This window comes from Siphateles boraxobius, unplaced genomic scaffold (assembly GCF_051911475.1).
Source record: "Siphateles boraxobius isolate OS27281-9 unplaced genomic scaffold, OSU_SipBor_1 7, whole genome shotgun sequence".
Taxonomy (NCBI): domain Eukaryota; kingdom Metazoa; phylum Chordata; class Actinopteri; order Cypriniformes; family Leuciscidae; genus Siphateles; species Siphateles boraxobius.
The window spans coordinates 18,007,820-18,030,866 of NW_027509197.1; the positions used below are offsets into that span (position 1 = coordinate 18,007,820).

The 23,047-nt window shown below is 49.3% G+C and overlaps 1 protein-coding gene across 1 annotated transcript in view; it reads left to right on the plus strand.

Annotated features, from left to right (window-relative positions):
• cntnap5a (contactin associated protein family member 5a) overlaps positions 1 to 23,047 on the plus strand; it is a 158,753-nt gene that overhangs the window by 82,737 nt on the left and 52,969 nt on the right. Inside the window, exons 11-12 of the mRNA XM_077216325.1 lie at positions 18,446 to 18,552; positions 18,989 to 19,108. Coding sequence (XP_077072440.1) covers positions 18,446 to 18,552; positions 18,989 to 19,108 — 227 coding nt within the window. The remainder of the gene's footprint in view (positions 1 to 18,445; positions 18,553 to 18,988; positions 19,109 to 23,047) is intronic.

Genomic DNA, 23,047 nt, shown 5'->3' on the forward strand with positions numbered 1-23,047 from the left:
CTCCTGCTTTCGCACCTCGTTGACTACCAGCTTCCTCCTTTGGGCTGGGCCTGCCTTGTGCCATTTAGGAGGAGCTAAACTGAGCACAAAACCCCCTCTTCCATGCTGTACCTGTCCCACGATATCCCCAATTTGAAGGTCAGCCTTTGCCTCTACTACAGATTTCTTTGCTGACCACTTTCTACCAGTTTTTACCACAGGGGCTGTCTCCCTTACACATTTGTCGCGTGACTCTGCTAAAGTCATTTCCAGTCTGACCTTGGCACACTTAAACTCCTCGGTTAAAGCAGAGACTGGCAGCTGCAATACTCCTTTACTATAAAGTCCCACTCTGCTGAGGCAGCGTGGAACTCCCAACCATTTCCTACATGTATGAACTTATTAACGCTTCCAGCTTATCCACTGTTGTCAAAGAAACCTCATACACAGTCAGTGGCCACAGCAACCTTGGCAGTAGACCAAACTGAAAGCACCAGAGTTTCAGTTTGCCTGGTAGAGCACAACTGTTTATGCTCTTCAACCCTTCCACTGCTTGTCGTCTAACTTCTCCCACTCTAACTGTGTCCTTTAGATCCCCATCGTACCATCTCCCTAGACTCTTCACTGGCTTCTGAGAAACTGTTGGTATTGCCTCACCATTAATGAACAATGTTTTATCTACTACCTTGCCTTTAATTATGGAGATGCTCCTTGATTTAGAGGGCTTAAATTGCATTCGTGCCCATTCAATATTATCTGTTAACTTCCCCAATAACCGATTAGTGCAGGCTACCGTTGTAGTCATGGTTGTCATGTCATCCATGTATGCTCTGATTGGTGGTAGTCGCTTCCCAGAAGCCAAGCGCTCTCCTCCTACTACCCATTTTGATGCCCTAATGATTACTTCCATTGCCATGGTAAAAGCCAGTGGAGAAATGGTGCATCCTGCCATTATTCCAACCTCTAAGCATTGCCATGTAGTGCTGAATTCTGGAGTTGAGAAACTAAATTGCAAATCTCCAAAATAGGCTTTCACTAAATTTGTTATCGACATCGGTACCCTGAAAAAATCAAATGATGCCCAAAGAAGCTCATGTGGCACTGAACCATATGCATTAGCCAAATCCAGGAATGTCACGTGGAGCTCCTTCCTCTCCTTTTTAGCTGATTGAATTCGTTGCCAGATAACACTGATGTGTTCTAAGCATCCTGAGAATCCTGGAATGCCCGCTTTTTGAACTGAAGTGTCAATGAAGCCATTCTTTAATAGGTAGGTTGACAATCTCTGAGCAATAATGCTGAAGAAAATCTTTCCTTCGACGTTTAATAGTGAAATAGGGCGAAACTGACTGATGCTTGTAGCATCTTTTTCTTTGGGTATAAAGACTCCCCCTGCTCTGCGCCATGCTCTAGGTACAACCTGCTTTTCCCAAGCCACTTTTATCAATTTCCACAGAATTCGTAGAACTCCTGAAGCACTCTTGTACACTCTGTACGGAACTCCATTAGGCCCTGGAGATGATGAAGCCCTTGCCTTTCTCACAATCTGCTCTATCTCTTTCCACTTAGGTGCACAGACCTCCATTTGGTATTCTGGTGGATTGACAGGTGGGATGTCTGACGGAATAGACATAGGCTTATGCCTTTTTGCATCTGTATGTGTTTCCTCCAAATATCTCTCTAGCTCAACCCTAGATGCTTTTAAAGTGCCATTCTTCTCACTGGTGAATAACTTCTTTGCGAATTTGAATGGATCTTTATAGAAATTAGCCCTCGCACGTTCCTTCTTTTTGTAGCGTTTCCGTAGGCGCTCAGCTCTGCGTAATGTTGCAAGCTTATCTTTTATGGCCCTTTGTAAGAGATTGAGTCCCTCCTTCTGACTTTGTTCCGCTCTTTTCCATTGCTTCCTCAGCTGTCTCCTTTCTCTAACTAACCCTTCAATTTTCTGCTGCCGTCTAGACAATCCAGGAGTAGTTTGTACTTTTTCCTTCCTTTTTTCACACCAAACCTCTCACTTCCATATGCGTAAATGATGTCCCCAAATTTATCCAGCTTCTTTTCAACTGTACCAGTTAATCTTTCTAATGCAAAGCATAGATCTGTGTTTACCGTGTCCAATGCGGTTTTCTCACAAGCTCTTGGCCATCTAACTCCAGGCCTATGCCCGTTGAGGTTCTTTTCTCTCTTATGCTGGTTAGTCTGACCGGGTTCACAAGAATCAATGTGTTCATCACTAACTGTGCAAACCCTCCTCTCCTCTATGACAGGGGTGCTGATATCCTGCGAACTGTGGTTTGCTTCCTGTCGCTGGATTTCATTCGACTGACTTGACTGACTTCGTAAGAAGTACTGATCAATGCGAGGCCCTTGTCCCTTCTCCCTCAAGCATTTCATTTTCCCTTGATGAATCTTCAAACCCCTGACCGTTGTCGCCTTGCTCCAGCCACAGACACAAGCTTGGAGTTCAATGGCTTTGCTAACTGCAGAACCTGAACTAGTCTTTTGTGAAGTACTCTCTATACTCATATCCGTTTCCATTCCAAAGTTACATACGTAACCGAGACTTTCCCTTTCGTTGTCACTCCGAGTTACGTCGGATGACGACGAATGGGGTTACCAGTCTAATCACGCCACCTTCTCTGCTGTCTTCCAGTGCCCTGCGTAAATCTGAGATCCTTGTCGTGAGACTGGCACGGATGAAGGACTCCTATTTAGCACAGGAATACCAAGGTACACTGGGGAGCATATCCCATAGCTTAGAGGAAATATGCAATTATTGCCAACCCAGAGGGGGGGACTTAGAGAATACACATGTGACCCGAAGGAGACATGGAGAACACTGGGGTGTCCAGCCGCAGGTGGAATATTTCAACCCCAGGGGTGGCAAGGTGGCTTGCCAAGGGAAAGACACATGCTCAAGAGGCTTACAGTGGATATACACATGTGGGGGTCGCTCAGGGGAGGGACCATGCACACGGGAGGCACCTAGCCGACGCACAGGCAATAGACACTGGCGCCAACGTCAGGAGTGCTGGAGGAACTCAGGGCTTTCGGGGAAGCTCACCTGAGGAGAATATCGCACGTATCCAGTCCGTGGAGTGGAATGGCGGGCAAGCGAAGACACCTGAGCGGGTCCAGTACTAGCCGGTTGAAGCGAGTACATGAGAGGACACTGGCTCCACTCGGAGATTGTAGAATCTGGCGAATGTGTTAGGTGTCGCCCAGCCTGCAGCTCTGCAGATGTCTGTTAGCGAGGCGCCATGCGCTAGAGCCCAAGAGGACGCCACACTCCGGGTGGAGTGGGCAGTCACACCAAGGGGGCACGGTCGACCTTGCTGCTGGTATGCCAAAGCAATGGCGTCCACTATCCAGTGAGACAACCTTTGCTTGGAGAGAGCCTTTCCCTTCAGCTTCCCACCATAACAGACAAAGAGTTGGTCTGAGGTCCTGAAACACTGCGTCCTGTCTACATAGGCGCGGAGGGCGCGTAGTGGACAGAGCAGTGCCAAGGCTGGGTCTGCCTCCTCCGGGCTTGCAGGTTCACCACCTGGTCCCGGAAGGGAGTGGTAGGAACCTTGGGCACATATCCAGGCCGGGGTCTCAGGATCACGTGAGAGTAAGCCGGCCCAAATTCCAGGCACGCTTCGTCAACGGAGAATGCGTGCAGGTCCCCCACCCTCTTGATGGAGGCCAATGCAACCAGGAGCGCTGTCTTCATAGACAGGAACTTAAGCTCCACTGATTGCAACGGCTCAAAGGGAGCACTCCGCAGGGCAGTTAGAACCACTGAGAGGTCCCAAGAGGGAACGAGAGGAGGGCGAGGAGGATTCAGTCTCCTCGCTCCTCTCAGGAACCTGATGACCAGGTCGTGCCTTCCAACAGACTTACCTTCGATCAGGTCATGGTGTGCGGCAATAGCGGCAACATAGACTTTCAGGGTGGAGGGAGACAGCCCTCGCTCCAGCCTATCTTGAAGGAAGGAAAGCGCGACACTAATCGAACATCTCCGGGGGTCTTCTCGGTGAGAAGAGCACCAGTTGACGAAGAGGTTCCACTTCAACGCATAGACGTGTCTCGTGGACGACGCTCTAGCGGAAGTGATGGTAGCCGCCACCGCTGGTGGTAGGGTACTCAAACCTGCCTCGTCCCGTCCAGGAGCCACACGTGGAGGTTCCAGAGATCGGGACGAGGGTGCCATAGGGTGCCCCGTCCCTGAGAAAGGAGGTCCTTCCTCAGGGGAATCGGCCAAGGAGGTGATGTCGCGAGGAGTACTAGTTCGGAGAACCAGGTCCGGGCGGGCCAGTATGGCGCGACCAGAATGACCTGCTCCTCGTCCTCCCTGACCTTGCGCAGGGTCTGCGCAAGAAGGCTCACTGGGGGAAACGCATATTTGCGGCCCCGCGGCCAGCTGTGCGCCAGTGCATCCGTGCCGAACGTGCCCTCGGTCAGGGAATAATACAGGTCGCAATGGGTCGAGTCGTGAGAGGCAAACAGATCTAACTGTGCGTCCCCGAACTGGTCCCAAATCAGCTGAACCGACTGGGGATGGAGTCGCCAATCTCCCGGGAGGGGCTGAAGCCGTGAGAGCTCGCTGGCTGCACAGTTCAGGGCTCCGGGGATATAAATGGCATGAAGCGACCTCAGATGCTTCTGACTCCATATGAGGAGGTGGCGGGCGAGTTGCGACATACGGCGGGAGCGTAGACCACCTTGATGGTTGATGTACGCTACAGTGGCGGTATTGTCTGAACGGACTAGTACGTGTTGGTTCTTGAGCACGGCCCGGAAGCGGCACAAAGCAAGACGTACGGCCAGCAACTCGAGGCAATTGACGTGCCAGAGGCGTCGGGGTCCTGTCCAGGAGCCCGCGGCAGCACGTCCATTGCACATGGCACCCCAGCCCGTGGAGGAGGCATCTGTCGTTACAACAACATGCCGCAAAGCTCGTTCCAGGGGCACTCCGGCCCGTAGAAAACTGAGGTTCGACCACGGGGTGAAGGTCTGACGGCAGGTCGGAGTAACTGGTACTCGGAGGGTGCCGTGTTGCCATGCCCACCTCGGGACTCAGTCACGGAGCCAAAGTTGAAGCGGTCTCATATGAAGCAATCTGAGCGGCGAACCGCGGCTGCAGATGCCATATGCCCCAGGAGCCTCTGAAGAAACTTCAGTGGAACCGCACTCTTGCGCTTGATAGTCTCAGGCAAGTCAGCAATGGCTGAGTGGAGAAGGCGACCAAGTCCAAACCGAGAAAGAGCTCCTCTGCACGGGGCAAAGTTTACTCCTTCCCCGGTTGACCCGAAGGCCCAGACGAGCTAGGTGCCGTAGCACTGGGTCCCTGTATTCGCAAACCTGGTCTCAGGAGTGAGCTTAAGACAGCCAGTCACCGAGATTGTTCAGGATGCGAACCCCGTGTTCCCATGGAGGAACAAAGGCAGCCTCAACAAACTTGTGAAGGCGCGAAGAGACAGGGCTAGCCCGAATGGGAAAACAGCGTACTGATATGTGCGTGCCCTGACAGCAAACCGTAGGTATGGTCTGAGTCGAAGGAGAACGGAGACATAAAAGTAGGCGTCCTTCAGGTCGATCGCTGCAAACCAATCCTGTGGCCACACACATCCAGAAATGCGTTTGGCCAGGAGCATCTTGAACGGCAGCCTGTGAAGGGAGCGGTTCGGACCAGGATTGGCCGTAACTCACCAGACTTCTCCGGGACAATGAGGTAGAGGCTGTACACCCGGACCTCCTTTCGGCTGGAGGGACAGTCTCAATCGCACCCTTCGCCAGTTGGGTAGCAACCTCCGCTCTCATGATAGGGCATAGCCATCGACCAAAGTGGAGCGGACTCCCCTGAAGTGGGGAGGAGACCGTGCGAACTGAATCGCATAGCCGAGCCGATGGTTCGCGCGACCCAGCGGAACAGATAGGGAAGCTCTAGGCAGGCTCCCAACTGTGCCAGCGGCGTCGAGAACCACAGACGTCCCCCCGGTGGTGCAGCGAAGCGGAATGACCGGCCCAGACGTGGACGGCATAGCGGCCCGGTGTGGGGGCAAGGTCAAACCGCACCCTGACAGAGGAGGCCAGGGAAGGACCAGCGTTCCACGGGGGCCTGCTCTGTCAAGGGTCTGGAGACAGAGGGGGACAGGGGCGAAGCGGTCGTGGACGGCACGCCGTGTCAACCACCTCCGGGACAGAGGGGGACGAGGAGAGCACGGCATGTGGGCGGCGCTCTGTGACGTCCGAACTCTCTGTGCTCAGAGACGGGAGAGTCAGTTCTTTGGAGAATAAGGATTCTTCCCCGGCCCTCACCCGGGGAAAGGAGTGGTCCTGCTACCAGCTCCTGGAAAGAACTGAGTCCCATCTCTGAGGAGCCCATCCCAAGAGCGCCGCTTAACCCGGCGTGTAGCGGGGGGCGGGGCTGTAGAGGACTGTTTTGGCGTCCGACCGCAGCCTCCAGAGCCGGCCCGGCTGAGCGGGCGGGGTGGGAGCCGCGGGGGGGCGCCCTCGGCGGTGGGCAGACCGAGGGATCTGAGCGGACGGCGGGGCCGTCGGGACAGAGTCAACCTCAGTCTGCTCCACCCCCGAGGAGCCCGTCTCAGGAGCGCCGCTTAACCCGGCGTGTAGCGGGGGGCGGGGCTGGAGAGGGGCTGTGGCGTCCGCCCGCGGCCCCCGGAGCCGGCCCGGGTGAACGGGCGGGGTGGGAGCCGTGGGAGGGCGCCTTCGGCGGTGGGCAGACCGAGGGATCTGGGCGGACGGCGGGGCCGTCGGGACAGAATCAACGTCAGTCTGCTCATGAGCGGCTGAGACCTGTTGGTCAAGCCCTCAACCTCACCGCCGGAGAGGCCGACTTGGGATACGGGAATGTCGGACAGACGGGTCCGCGCGACATCCAGCACATCAGACAGGTTCAGCCACAGAATGGTGAGCATCACCTGACCCAGGGAGCGTACGGCCACTTTCGTCGCTCGGAGAGCAAGGTCAGCGACGGCGCGCAGCTCAGTGAAGAGCCCTGGGTCAGTCCCGCCCTCGTGCAGGTCCATGAGCATCTGGGTCAGGTGGACCAGCAGAATGACCATGGCATGCAGTGAGGCGGCTGCCAGTCCCGTGGCACTATAGGATCTCGCCACAAGCGTAGACGAAAAACTACAGGCCACGGGCGGGTGCTTAGGATTGCGCCGAGAAGAAGCACTCTGAGGACACATAGCATCGCAACAGAGCGTTCAGCCGGGGGAACCCCAGTGTACCCAAGGGCAGCGGCCCCATCGAGGGGATGAAAGGCGGATGAGATCAGCGAGCGGTCCTGAGAAGACAAGGGGGTCTTCTAGGACTTCGAGATCTCATCATGCACGTCCGGGAAGAGAGGTATTGGGGTTTGCCGCGGACGAGGGTCGGCGGCCTTACCCAAAACCAATCGTCCCAGGAAAGCATGGCCGTCATCTCCGGATCAGACTCAGGCACAGCCGTATGCACACCGGAAGGTGGCAGCTGTGACGAGCCCTCACTTCCAGAAGACTCAAGCCCACCTAGTGATGCTGCAACAGACATGGCATCTTCCTCTGTAGCTTCAACTGAAACACTCGGGCCACCAGAGGGTAGACTCGCGGGAATCAGCAGTTCACTAGCGGGCACCGTCATTGAAGAGGGGGGCTGGGGTTACGGACACATAGTCGGCGCCTTGTTCCAGACCGTAACCCTCAGGTCACCCTGGCCACCAGCCGAAGATCGGGGGGTGGATGAGGGGACTCTCACTCTTGCGAGTTCACCGAGTCTCGACCTATATATGACGCGATGATCACGTTCCCTTGCGAGAACATGAGTCACCCACGAGCGCTGTTCAAGCATGATCAAACACACTAGACAGCGCTCGTGCCCATCAGAGTCCGATACCAGTCCGCTGCAACCAGAAATGCACGGGCGAGCCGTCTTTAAAAAGACGTGCCGCGTGCGAGCTCTTTTATGAGAGGAGAGAAAAAAACTCCACGATGTTGAAGCGCACAGGGAGACACACACACACTGGCAGATTACTGCACAGATCAGCAGGCACTGTGAGCTTGCTGCAGATCGCCGTCACACCAACACCGGAGAGAGAAGCTCGTCTCGTAGAGCGAAGTCAGAGATGACTGTGGAGTGAAGAAATACTCTTGGCTCCGAAGCGAAAACATATCTGCTTGTTGCCGGCTTCCTCCTTTTATACCCACGAGGTGGGGCGGAGTTACTCCATGCAAATTCCGCAGACCCATGGCATTTCTTTGCCATTGGCTCGTTTTGTAATACTCGAAGTCGATAGGTGTTCTAAGCGAAACCCCATTCGTCGTCATCCGACGTAACTCGGAGTGACAACGAAAGGGAACAGTTGTTCTACAATTTTTCTTTTTTGTGGAAACTGAAATGGGAACGTTTTTTTCAGGATTCTGTAATGAATAAAATGTTCAAAGAACGTCTCAGGTTACGTATCTAACCCTGGTTCCCTGAGAGGGAACGAGACGCTGCGTTGAGACGCGGTGGGAACGCTCTGCGTGATTGCGTCGTGAAGCACATGTATAATCAGTCCAATGGAAGAGCGAGACGTCATAGGCGGGTGACGTCATAGACCAGGAAGCTATAAAGCACACCAGAAAACAAGATAGCCTCAACAAAAAAAAAAGATAGCCTCAACTACCCACTTGCTCATTATCTGTTTAGATGCAGGGCAACCTATCTTAAGTTACCCGAAGCAGACAAATAATTGTTCTGATATACGCCACTGAGCAGCTCTGTGGACATACGCATCCAAAGCCCGGACAGGGCATAACAGATTAAGTTTTTCCTGATCTGGGGTATTAAAGGTGGAGGACAGAAGGCCTGGAGCACAAATGACCAGCACATTTAGTAGGGAACTAAGAAATACAACCCGACCTGGGGTGAAGAAATACTACCACCAAACCAGGTGCAAATCCATGTACGTGCAGGCCTCAGCCTCATGTACCACGGAGAAGACGAAATTAAGGATCTCTCCTCAGAGATAACCCAGCAAAGAAACATTTATTACAGAAATCAAGTACTGTACCAGCAGGGCAGAAACAAGATTCAGAAGGCGTTCTCTGCACCAGGCAGAGAACAGTTTCCATGTCAATGCATATTTAGTCTTCTCGTGGAGGGAGCTCTGGACTGGAGTATGGTCTCCACGACCTCGGTCGAGAGACCTGAATCTATGAGCTGGGCCCCCTCAGAGGCCGGTCCCACAGTATCCATAACTCCAGAGCTCCCAGGAGCAAAGATATCGGGAATGCGTACAGGTGTAGCGTCAACCACACCTAATACATCACGTCCAGTCCAAGCGGAGCTGGATGCGTGAGGGAGAACCACAAAGGGCAATGCATTGTACAAACGATGCGAAAGGTCGACTTGAGTTGACCGAAGTTCTCCCTAAGAAGCTCCACCACCTCGGGGTGAAGTCTCAATTCCACGGGCCACAGCCCCTGCCTCAACACGATATCTGCTCTGATATACGAGACCATCAGTGTGTTGTCTGGACCCTTCGCCGAGCGACCACTCATGATTGCCCCCGACTTGTGAGGGAAGCATCCGTCAAAAGCATTATCGAGTCGACAAGAAGCCCCCAACACTGGGCCTGGGCGAGGAACCAAGGTTCTTCCACATGACCGAGGCACAAAGGCATAGCCGAGTGACCTTGATCATGCGAAAATGGATTTCGCCTCGGAGAAAACTCCTTGGTCCTGAGCTACTACTGCAGGGGGCTCATGTACAGAAGGCAAAAAGTAACTACGTTGGACGCAACTACCATGAGCCCCAACAGTCTCAGAGACTGTTTTGCAGTGAATGACTGACCTAGTTTACATTCTTTACGGCTGAGAAACGCAGAAATACGTGCAGGAGACAGACAACTGCCCCAACCAAAAGACCTTTCACCGAGCGGCCACTCATGGCCGCCCCCCATCCTGTGAGGTAAGCATCCGTCGATAGCGTGACGCGTCGACAAGAAGCCCCCAGCACTGGGCCCTGGGCGAGGAACCAAGGTTTCTTCCACATGACCGAGGTACGAAGGCATAGCCACGTGACCTTGATCATGCGAAAACGGATTTCTCCTCGGAGAAAACCCCTTGGTCTCGAGCCAACACTGCAGGGGGCTCATGTACAGAAGGCAAAAAGTAACTACGTTGGACGCAACTACCATGAGCCCCAACAGTCTCAGAGACTGTTTTGCAGTGAATGACTGACCTAGTTTACATTCTTTACGGCTGAGAAACGCAGAAATACGTGCAGGAGACAGACATGCTTGCATGTTGTCGAATCCCATATTACACCTAGAAATTGGTCCTCTGAGCTGGGAGGAGTACACTTTTTGGTGTTGAGCCGCAACCCCAATCTCCTTTTGTGGGATAGAACAACATCTCGATGTTGAACTGCCAAAAGCTCGGACTGAGCTAAAATGAACCATTCGTCGATATAATTTAATACGCGAATGCTCTGGAATCTCAGAGGAGCCAGAGCTGCATCCACGCATATTGTAAAGGTGCGGGGTGATAACCTAGGCCGACTGGAAGAACCCGATACTGGTATGCTTCGCCCCTGAAAGCAAACCTCAAGAACCTCCTGTGATGAGGATGGATAGATAAGTAAGCATCCTTTAAGTCTATTGTGACAAACCAGTCCTCGGACTGAGTCTGTGACACAATCATATTTAGCGTAAGCATACTTTGAACTTAAGTTTCTGAAACCTCCTGTTTAAATGACGCAGGTCTAGAGTAGGACGCAACCCCTCATCCTCTTTCGGAACAATGAAGTAATGGCTGTAAAACCCTGACTGTCTGCCGGCAGGAGTAACCCCTTCTACAGCTCCTTTTGCAGAAGTGTCAGTACTTCCTGCTACATAACCAAAGCCTCCTCGGGTCCACCACAGTGTTCTGGTGTGCTTTATAGCTTCCTGGTCTATGACGTCACCCGCCTATGACGTCTCGCTCTTCCATTGGACTGATTACACACGTGCTTCACAAAGCAATCACGCAGAGCGTTCCCACCGCGTCTCAACGCAGCTCGAGTTCCCTTGAAAGGGAACAGCATTTATTTGAAAAATAAAACTTTTGTAACATAATAAATTTATTTACTGTCACTTTTTATCAATTTAATCTGTCCTTGCTGAATAAAATTATTAAATTTATCAACAACAAAAAAATTACTGACCTAAAATTTTCAGATTTTAGTGTCAAATGTTACTTACAACACTCATAATTATCCTTAAAGATTCTTTAGAAAACCAAAAGTTATAAATAAAATCAGTTCTTCCACTGGACACAAAATTATAAACTATAAATTTATATTGATGCCATTTAAAACTCACACGCTTGATGACGTGTGATGTCTGCGCAAACGGTGTGTGAGGGTATATAAAAACATACGTTGGCAGGTAAAACATCTCGTAGTCCTCGGAATGAGGTCTATGATTGGAAGAACATTTTATGGTCCTAAGCCTTTCACACACAATTTAAATACATTTAGACCACTTAACCACTTAGTGATTGCTATCAAGATGTGAAGAGACTTTCAACCAGCATATAACTTACCCAGCCTTTAACCAATACACCGTACTAGATTTAATTCAGTCTCTCAGTATGTTTTAATTCGGCGGCAGGGACATGTCCCTCTGGCTTGTCTGTACAGTGGGATTTTATTAATGGTGAACTTGTATGAACATGACAAGACCCCTCCATCAGTGGCAAGTCTAAATCATTCATGAGCAGCTGTCGTAGTCTGAGGGGCTCCGCTGTGAGCTATGTGACAGTTTTTGTGAGCCTGCCAGAGGGCGAATGCTCCTGGCTGCTAGACTGAACCTTTCCTCCGTCTCTGTCCCCTCTGTATGCAGCCTCAGACTGTCTCTGATAATCATGTGCCAAAATAGCTGACCCCTGCAACGCTTTGCCCTCTTTGGGGTTTTGGATATTGTCAAAGAGAGTTTCTCCATGGAGACAAATTTTTTCCTTTTTTTCTTTTCTTTTCTTTTGTAAAGCACTTACATTTTTCGAACTTAATGAAGCCTCAGTGGAAGACATCCATTTCTTTATTTTAATGATGTAGTCCTATTTTGTCTGAAGGTGGTGACACATGGGAAGCCGATACAGGGTGAGATATCTGCAAATGAGCAAACTAACTAAAAGTGCCAATGTTGTAACTTAATTCTGTTTCTATTATACAGTAAATAATATTAAAGTATAGCTAATATATAATACATATTTATAAAGAAATTTCCCCCTCCCTCTACCTAATACCTTGAGATATTGTTTTTGCTAGTAATGTGAAGTTTAGTTCAGGGGTTTTCAAACTGAACTCACAAGTAATTTCAATTACTTTATTCTATTGACAGCATTTTTTAAAGTTAATCTTGAATATACTGTTAATTTAATATATTTAATAACTAAGTATGTTAAAGACTATAGAAATATCCGTTATCAAAACTGCTTGTCGGGTCCTGGGGATGCTGGATGCTATTAAAGGATTTTGTTTTTAATAAGAATTATCTCTAAATATATTTTTTTCACATAGTTTAAATAGTTATGTATACTAGAACTGATTTTAGTAAGTAATCATTTTATGCATGAATGTACACTACCATTCAAAGTTTGTGGTCGTAAGATTTTTGAAATGTTCAGGGTGCATTTATTTGATCAAAAATACAGGAAAAACATTAATATTGTGAATTATTACTACAATTTAAAATAAATGTTATTTATTCCTGTAATGGCAAAGCTGAATTTTCAGCAGCCATTTCTCCAGTTTTCATTTATTATCACAGTTCAAAACGGTTGTGCTGCTTTTGAATGGTAGTGTATAGCTGCTTTTATTTTTGAAGAGAGGGACCCTCGCAAAGGTATCATCATATTTGGGGGTTCTTGGCATCAGTTTGGAAACCCTCAAAATTCCTTAACATTGCTGTGCATGTCCCATTGATAATTAGGTCATTAATTATCATGTCACAATTATCTTTTATTTTCCATTTTGATATATGTGTTAGTTCTTTGATTTATGTCTCTATATTACATTTATTGCTTTATATTGCTAATAATATTAATGCTGTTCTAAATTTTTAATGTTACTGAAGTATTAAAGTGACCGTTATGTGACTTAATGGGACTTATATGACCAGTTCAAATCACCAGTGGAGAATGACTGTCCATCATTCATTGAAAACGCACATAGTATCCTGTTTTTTCCACATCACAAACCTAACAACAAGTGTTCAGGTCATCGACTTTTACTTTAGACAATGTCCCCTTACTAGCAACCTCTATCACTAAAATTTCACTGGGCGGTTTATTGCTCCAGAGCAGTTCTGCACATTGGTTGGCATAATTTTATGGTCCAGCAAAGCCCTTTTCCAAGCATGACTAGAAATAGCACTGAGGTAATGAAATCATCACCTGAAACAGTATCCAGCCTGCAGTTGACTCTCCCTGTAGTGGTTAATGGCTGTTTGAATGGCTGTATTGCACGTGGAGGCCTCGTAAAGTGGGCTCTTCAGGGACCAGACGTGCAAACTGAGCTCTGTGAAATAATATATGCAGGCCTAAAAGGCTGATAATTGTGAAAGTTAAGCAGACAAATGAATACGCTATTAATCAACACATCTCCTGAAAGCATTTTAATTTTTTGCATGTCTCTATGTTAGTTTTTCAAACGCCATTGCATTAAAACAACAGTCAGGAATAAATCAAGGGCTCATGCAGCAGAAGGGATGAAATGAGCTGAAATTGGCCTAATCAAATCCTAAACATTTTTATATTGTAAATTAATGTTCATCTACAGTATTTTTTAAATAGTCTATGGTGGGTTAAGATGACATTTATTGTAATCCAATATTACAATGAATGTGTAACGATCTGGGAAGAATGAAGCGAGCAGTGAATCCAATTGCAAGCACATTTATTGATAAAACAAACAAAAGAAACTCAGACCAGGAACACAGAAACAGCAACCATTACAACATTAACAACTCACAAAGACAGGGCTGAAACACAGGGCTTAAATACAGGGGTAAACGAGCTAAACAAGATAACAAGAGGGCGTGGTTAATCAGAAACACCTGGGGATACTTATAAACTAGAAAAACTACAAAGGACTACAAAACATGACACAGAACAGGAAATAACTAAAGTTCACACAAGACAAGGGAAACACAGGACAGACAGGAACAAGACATGAAGCCACACCGTGACATAGCCCTCCCCCTATGGGCGGCTCCCGACGCCCGTAAAAAACAAACAAAAAAAAGTTCAGGAGGGTGGTGAAGTGGAGGCGGTCTTGGGGCAGGGATGGAGGGCCAGGTCCGCGCAGGGAACAGGACCAGAGCCTTGCAATGGCGGGCATGGGCCATGGGACGTGGGCGGAGCAGGACGCGCAGGCGGCGGCCAGGGTGGAGCAGGCCGCGCAGGCGGCCAGGGCGGTGACAGTCCATCGGGCGACCAGGGCAGAGACGACCCCTCGGACGGCCAGGGCGGAGACGACCTCTCGGGCGGCCAGGGCGGTGAAGACCCTTCGGGCGGCCAGGGCGTAGAAGACCCTTCGGGCGGCCACGGCGGTGAAGACCCCTCGGGCGGCCACGGCGGTGAAGACCCCTCGGGCGGCCACGGCGGAGAAGGCCCTTCGGGCGATCCCGGCTCAGGAACAGCAGACACCGGCTCGGGAACAGCAGACACCGGCTCGGGTGGCCACGGCGGTGAAGACCCCTCGGGCGGCCACGGCGGTGAAGACCCCTCAGGCGGCCACGGCGGTGAAGACCCCTCGGGCGGCCACGGCGGAGAAGGCCCTTCGGGCGATCCCGGCTCAGGAACAGCAGACACCGGCTCGGGAACAGCAGACACCGGCTTGGGAACAGCAGACACCGGCTCGGGAACAGCAGACACCGGCTCGGGAACAGCCAACACACACACTGGCTCGGGAACAGCCAACACACACACTGGCTCGGGAACAGAGAACACACACACTGGCTCGGGAACAGACAACACACACACTGGCTCGGGAACAGACAACACACACACTGGCTCGGGAACAGACAACACACACACTGGCTCGGGAACAGAAAACACACACACTGGCTCGGGAACAGACAACACACACACTGGCTCGGGAACAGACAACACACACACTGGCTCGGGAACAGACAACACACACACTGGCTCGGGAAAAGAAAACACACACACTGTCTCGGGAACAGACAACACACACACTGGTTTGGGAACAGACAACACACACACTGGCTCTGGCTCGGGAACGGACAACACACACACTGGCTCTGGCTCGGGAACAGACAACACACACACTGGCTCGGGAACAGACAACAAACACACTGGCTCGGGAACAGACAACAAACACACTGGCTCTGGCACGGGAACAGACAACACACACACTGGCTCGGGAACAGACAACAAACACACTGGCTCGGGAACAGACAACAAACACACTGGCTCGGGAACAGACAACAAACACACTGGCTCGGGAACAGACAACAAACACACTGGTTCGGGAACAGACAACACACACACTGGCTCGGGAACAGACAACACACTCACTGGCTCGGGAACAGACAACACACTCACTGGCTCGGGAACAGACAACACACTCACTGGCTTGGGAACAGACAACACAGACTCTGGCTCGGGAACAGGAACAGACTCTGACTCGGAGGCGGCCATCTTGTCCGTAGACACTGGCTCGGAGGAAGTGACATGAAAAGTCTCTGGATCGGCAGACGTGACTTGATCAGTCTCTGGATCGGCAGACGTGACTTGATCAGTCTCTGGATCGGCAGACGTGACTTGAACAGTCTCTGGATCGGCAGACGTGACTTGAACAGTCTCTGGATCGGCAGACGTGACTTGAACAGTCTCTGGATCGGCAGACGTGACTTGAACAGTCTCTGGATCGGCAGACGTGACTTGAACAGACTCTGGATCGGCAGACGTGACTTGAACAGTCTCTGGATCGGCAGACGTGACTTGAACAGTCTCTGGATCGGCAGACGTGACTTGAACAGTCTCTGGATCGGCAGACGTGACTTGAACAGTCTCTGGATCGGCAGACGTGACTTGAACAGTCTCTGGATCGGCAGACGTGACTTGAACAGTCTCTGGATCGGCAGACGTGACTTGAACAGTGTCTGGATGGGCAGACGTGACTTGAACAGTCTCTGGATCGGCAGACGTGACTTGAACAGTCTCTGGATCGGCAGACGTGACTTGAACAGCCTCTGGATCGGCAGACGTGACTTGAACAGTCTCTGGATCGGCAGACGTGACTTGAACAGTCTCTGGATCGGCGGGCTCTGGCGCAGGATCAACGGGCTCTGGGCTGGGCGTTATCAGCAGGGCAGAGGGCTTTGTGCTGGGCAGGACCAGTGGTAACGGAAACTCTGGGCTCGACGGGACCAGCGGTGAAGGAAACTCTGGGCTGGACGGGACCAGCGGCGATGGAAACTCTGGGCTGGACGGGACCAGCGGCGAAGGAAACTCTGGGCTGGACGGGACCAGCGGCGAAGGAAACTCTGGGCTGGGTTCATGGGCTGTCGCTGATGTGTGTGCTGCCCACACACACAAAACAGCCATGGACACCACAATAAGCGCTGTGTCTTCCAGGACAGACTCAAGTGCGGCGTGTTCAGTCTCTGGCGGGCAGGTGATATGCTCCGGTTCTGGCGAACAGGCGACGGGCTCAGGCTCTTGCTCGAAGACTGGCTCTGGCTCTTGCTCGAAGACTGGCTCTTGCTCTTGCTCGAAGACTGGCTCTGGCTCTTGCTCGAAGACTGGCTCTGGCTCTTGCTCGAAGACTGGCTCTGGCTCTTGCTCGAAGACTGGCTCTGGCTCTTGCTCGAAGACTGGCTCTGGCTCTTGCTCGAAGACTGGCTCTGGCTCTTGCTCGAAGACTGGCTCTGGCTCTTGCTCGAAGACTGGCTCTGGCTCTTGCTCGAAGATTGGCTCTGGCTCTTGCTCGAAGACTGGCTCTGGCTCTTGCTCGAAGACTGGCTTTGGCTCTTGCTCGAAGACTGGCTCTGGCTGGACGTGGCTGACGTGAAGCTCTGGCTGGACGATCTCTGGCTGGACAGTCTCTGGCTGGACGGTCTTTGGTTAAGGAGCCACCGGACACGTCGTTGAGGAGGCCATTTTTCTCCTCCTCCTCCGTCTCCGGACCACCGGATTCGGGACCACCGAAACTGGGACCACCGGAACAGGGACCAGCGGTAAAGGCCTGGCGTGACACGGGATGAAGCTCTCCAAACATCTGGAAAGCGCCTCTCTCCAGCCCAGACCGGAGAGATTGGGGAGTTCCCTCGGGTTAACCTCCTTAGCCCCCAGCCGGTAACAGACTTTAATTGCCTCGTCATCCAGGGAGCAGGAGGCAGCAAGAGGAACAAATCCCCACGTATACTGGAATAGATCAAGGCTTTCCAGGGCCAAGGCCGCGATCTGTCCAGCGAACTCCCGGTCTAGGTTGTGTAGATCATGCGAGATCCGTGCTGCTGGATTCATATTTGGTGAGTTGTTCTGTAACGATCTGGGAAGAATGAAGCGAGCAGTGAATCCAATTGCAAGCACATTTATTGATAAAACAAACAAAAGAAACTCAGACCAGGAACACAGAAACAGCAACCATTACAACATTAACAACTCACAAAGACAGGGCTGAAACACAGGGCTTAAATACAGGGGTAAACGAGCTAAACAAGATAACAAGAGGGCGTGGTTAATCAGAAACACCTGGGGATACTTATAAACTAGAAAAACTACAAAGGACTACAAAACATGACACAGAACAGGAAATAACTAAAGTTCACACAAGACAAGGGAAACACAGGACAGACAGGAACAAGACATGAAGCCACACCGTGACAGAATGCTTCTATTGAGTAAGCTTTTGTTTATTTTTTTGCTCTCTCATTTGTAAAAGGATTCCTTTGTTACAGATTATAAACCTCTGTGCTTTTCATAGAAAAGCAAATCAATTCTTGAAAAGGAATTTCATTTTCTCCAGTCAAGCGACAATCACATAAGCCCTATCTCTGATACTCTCCTCACACAAATCAAAATATTAATTTTACTCTCTCTAAATTAGATCCAGCTGCACTTGATATTAAATATTCTGTCAAACACCCAACTATTCTCTTGATTTAACAGAGTGTTCGAAGCCGTCTGAGCGGCGAGGCCACATTAAGGTCTTTTTCAATGCCGGCGACAACTTAATACTGACATATAATTGATTTTGACTTGAGATGGACATGTAGCAGGTTCTTTGTCGACTGAGGACTTTTATTCTAAAAGAGCCTGTTAAAAATAAATGCTGACTGCTTATATTCTGTTTAAATTAAATCTGCATTGTAACCCTTGGTCACACTGGGTTTGTTCTAATTCTTTTCACATTGTATTTGTATTGAACTAAATGTTTGTGTATCTCTTTATACAGTATGTTTCTTCCATTTCCCTGACAGGTGTCTGTATAATTTCTGTGAGCATGGCAGCCAGTGTTCCCAGACGTGGTCTTCTTTCACCTGTGACTGCACTGGTACAGGATACAGTGGAGCTACGTGCCATAACTGTAGGTCTGCACAATGGATTCCTACATTTCAAACACACATATTGTATATTTATTACATGAGATTTAATGTACACACAACATTTCTGAGAAGTTTTTATTTACAACACCTTTATAAACTAAAAAGTAACAATTAGTGGGTCACACATCAAAGTTTCCTTTGGGTATTTGAATTCGAGCTTTTGCTTTGAAAGCATGCACACGACACAGAAACTAACATGACATACAGTATATGGACATTATCAAATACATTATATTTGTAGATCCCTGTTTTTCCTCTAAGTCTGTTTTTAACAGGAATCATCTTTTGATAACGTCTGTTAAAAGTACATACATCTAGACAGCACCATACAGCAGATTCAAACAATGGCCTTGATCTTGTTTATGAAATAATTCAGGTGCTTTAATGAAATATTTTATTCTCTGTTTGCATTCCTAGCCGTCCATGAAGCTTCATGTGAACACTACAGGCTTGCAGGAAGCACTTCTGGATATTTCTCTGTAGATCCTGATGGAAGCGGCCCTCTTAATCCCATTCAGGTCTACTGCAACATTACAGGTCAGTTATTCCTGTCCCCAGCTCAAATGTTATATTTGACAAAACTGTTATATATTAATGTATATATTTATACATTATAGAGAGGGTTTGAAATTTAGTGCCCCCATTATGGATTTTTGAAAATTACTTTCATGGAGTGTGTAACATAGCTCTAAGTGAATGAAAATATCCTGCAAAGTTTTTGATTTATTGTCTTTCAAAAGTAAGAGTCGACTCTGAGTCAATGAAATGAATCAGTTTTCAAACGAGTCATAAGCCGTTTCGTTGTGACGTCAAGACGAAACATTAGCATATTTCCCACCCACTTATTGCACGCGCAGACACTAGGGAAAACTTGAACCTCAAACACTGCAGCTAATTCCTGTGGATACTGGATAGCATCATGTCGAGAAGACGCTGTGCTCTACAATGTGAAGTTAAAGCCAGTTTTCACTGCCCAAGGACGGGCATGTGAAGAATCAGTGGTTAAAATGAATCTTTACCACAATTCCACAGCAGTATAATCCTAAACTTTAGCTGTCTTCCCTTTATTTTACTGAGAACTCCTTCTCAAATCTCGGAGTTCAATGCAGGATTCGCTAAACGCTTGCTCTTGAAAGATGGTGTTCAAAATAGTTACTGTATTTCTTACTGAAATACTTAGACACAGTTTTGGTAATAGTGGCCCACAACTGATTAGCATATTAATGCAGATTGTCTGTCTTTCTCACTACTTTGAGGAAATATTAAGCATGGAGCAAGATTTGTTTTTACCAACGTTTATGTTACATCAGTCATTCATCCTAGAGCTCAGCTAATATATACATTGCATATACAGTATGTACTGTTATTGATACATGTTCCACGTGTTCACCGCAATATATTAGAAAAATACTCGGTAAATAAGTAAGTATAAATAAAATAATTGGTTTGTTGATGGACATGCACTTGTTAATGCTGATGGTGAGGAATTACAGTTGCAACATCTCATTATGTACCTCAAACTGAGTAGCATATCACTGAGATACGGCCTTCCTCGAGTTGTGCTTGCAATGGAAGTTCGGGTTGAATAACTAGTTCTTCCAATGTTTTATTATTGGGCTCACGCTTGGGTTGATATGCTAAAATCGACGTCATCGTTCATTACTGTGTTTAGTTTATGGTGTAGTAAGCCTCAGGAAACCTTACGTTGTTATGGCAATGGGCGTTTTTGTTTTCGACACGCGGTAGACCAATCACAACAGACTGAGCTGTCTGGCCAATCAGAGCAGAGCATATATTACGAGAAAATGAAAAAGTTTTTTGACCTTTGATGCATGTAAAACTTTTTGTAGGAGACTCCAAAACAACATTAGGAAACTTTAAAATAGCATAACAGTGGCACTTCAACGCCTGCCAACCCACGTTTCTGCAGGTGAAAACCGTGTGATACCCGATTTTAATACACTGGGATGACAGGCGGGTAATACAGTGTCTAGCCAAATTGGGGCCTTATGATTCATAGATTATTCCCTCGAACCAGGAGTTTCCAAAATTTGCAAAACAAACTGTAAAGAGGGTCGCTCTCTGGACAAGAAGCATCATGTCTTTACAGTTCCCTTTCAAGGGAACTCGAGCTGCGTTTGAGACGCGGTGGGAACGCTCTGCGTGATTACGTCGTGAAGCACGTGTAAAATCAGTCCAATGGAAGCCCGCTACGACATAGGTGACGTCATAGACCAGGAAACTATAAAGCAACCCTGAAATCAGACCGCGATAGCTTCTGCACCTTCAGCAAGCGCTCTCTGTATATCTGTCCTTGTCTATTAATTGTTGTCTGTCAAGCCCCTTATATATATATATATATATATATATATATATATATATATCACTATGGCGAGCAAGCAAAGTTATAAACCTTGTGTTGTGCCCTGCCCTCGTTATATCACGGGTGGGGACACACATCCTATGTGTATTGCTTGTTTGGGAGTGGAGCATGCCCAGTCAGTCCTCGAGGGGGCTGACTGTGAGCATTGCTTGAGTTTGTCTATGAAAACTCTCCGCTCTCGCCGAGCGTTCTTTGAGGAAGACGGTTCGGTTCGTGCTCCCCGAGGTGCGGGTCCCGCCTCTGCCGAGGCACAGCGTCGAATTTCATCTTGGGGTTCGCAGATGGATCTAGTAGCGGGGTTTGAGACGGGCCCCGCCCTTTCTCAGCCCTTACCTATTGGATTCGGTGTCTTTGCCCAGGAAGGAGCCCGCTCTGCGGCTTCTCCTTCCCAGGCTGAGGCACCAATATTACGGCTATCCAGTTCTGAGGATCTGGATGTCGGTAGTATGGGGGATATTGAGTGTTCGCCAGCTCATACCCCTGCTGATGAGGATCTTATGGAGGTTTTATCTCGTGCTGTTACTAAATTAAATATTGAGTGGCCAGCCGATGATTTCGATGTTGAATCTATAAAGAGTCTTTTAGATGAACGTTATTTACCATCTAGATCACGACCTCCTCGTCGGGAACTCCCGTTTTTTCCCGATCTCCACGCCGAGGTTTCGAGATCGTGGATTAAACCGGCGTCTTTCAGAGTGCATAACCCACAAACTAAGAATTATAGTAAAGTTCAAGGGATTGATCATTATGGTTATTTGACTATGCCTCGTGCTGAAGACACACTAGCGAGCTATCTCTCCCCTGAGTCTTCTTCTTCTCTGAAAGCCCCGACGTTACCCACCAAACCATTAAAAAATACATCTTTGTTGGTGGGTAAAGCGTATTCGGCAGCAGGTCAGGCCGCAGCATGTTTGCACACTATGTCGATTCTCCAAGCGTACCAGGCTGACCTGCTGAAGGACATAGACGATAGTGAGGAAGTTAGTGCTGACGCAATTCGAGAATTGCGTCGCACGACAGATTTATCTCTCCGAGCCACCAAGGAGACGGCCAAGTCTGTTGGCCGCTCTATGGCAGCCTTGGTGGCCACGGAACGCCATTTATGGTTAAATTTATCAGAAATAAAAGATAAAGATAGATCTGTTCTTCTGGACGCACCGCTGTCACCTACAAGTCTGTTCGGCGATGCTATAAATTGTGTCGTCAATAGGTTTCAAGAAAATAAGAAACAAGCGGCTGCGTTTCAGAGGTTTCTTCCTCGCCGGTCTATTGTCCCCGAGGCTGCTCGTAGTATAAAGTCTGAGCAGCCTCATCCGTCTACGAGCTCCGCTCACAGAGTTCAACAAAAACAGAGCGTCGCCGCTCGGGCACCTCCTCAATCTACGGTTCCTGAGTGGCGCTCGCAGCCCAGACCTGTTAGGGGTAGACAAGATCTGAGGACTGTTATCTCAAGGAGAGCTTGGGCTAAGAAGAAGTCCTGACGCCAAGGCTATCAGGCTTCTGAGGGTGGTCCCCTCCAGGGAGGAACGGTTCCGAGGAACCGTCCCTCCTTGGCACCCTCCGGGGGGCGACTCTCCGAGGAGAGCCGCAGCGCTGCCACTTCGGTTGTTCCCTGCCGGTTCGCCGCTTCAGGGCACCGAGGTGTCAGCGTCCCCGCGCAATCCTCTGAGGAGGGTTGTAGAACGGTCAGTTCGGTTGTTCCCTGCCGGTTCGCCGCTTCAGGGCGCCGAAACGATTGTTCAATCAAATCCAGAGGCCAGTCTCGAGAGACTGGTTCCCTTATCGGAATTTCTGGCAGCGTGGAAACTTCTGCCAAATATTTCTCTATGGGTCCTGCACATAATAGAAAAGGGTTACAGAATTCAGTTCGGTTCTCGTCCGCCCAGATTTCAAGGAGTCCTCCCCACGGTGGTGGACTCACAGCAGGCTCTGGTAATGGAGCAAGAAGTACTGACACTTCTTCGAAAGGGAGCTATAGAAAGGGTTTCTCCTCCCAGCAGAGAGTCAGGGTTTTACAGCCGTTACTTCATTGTTCCAAAGAAGGATGGAGGGCTGCGTCCTATTCTAGACCTGCGCCAGTTAAACAGCAGGGT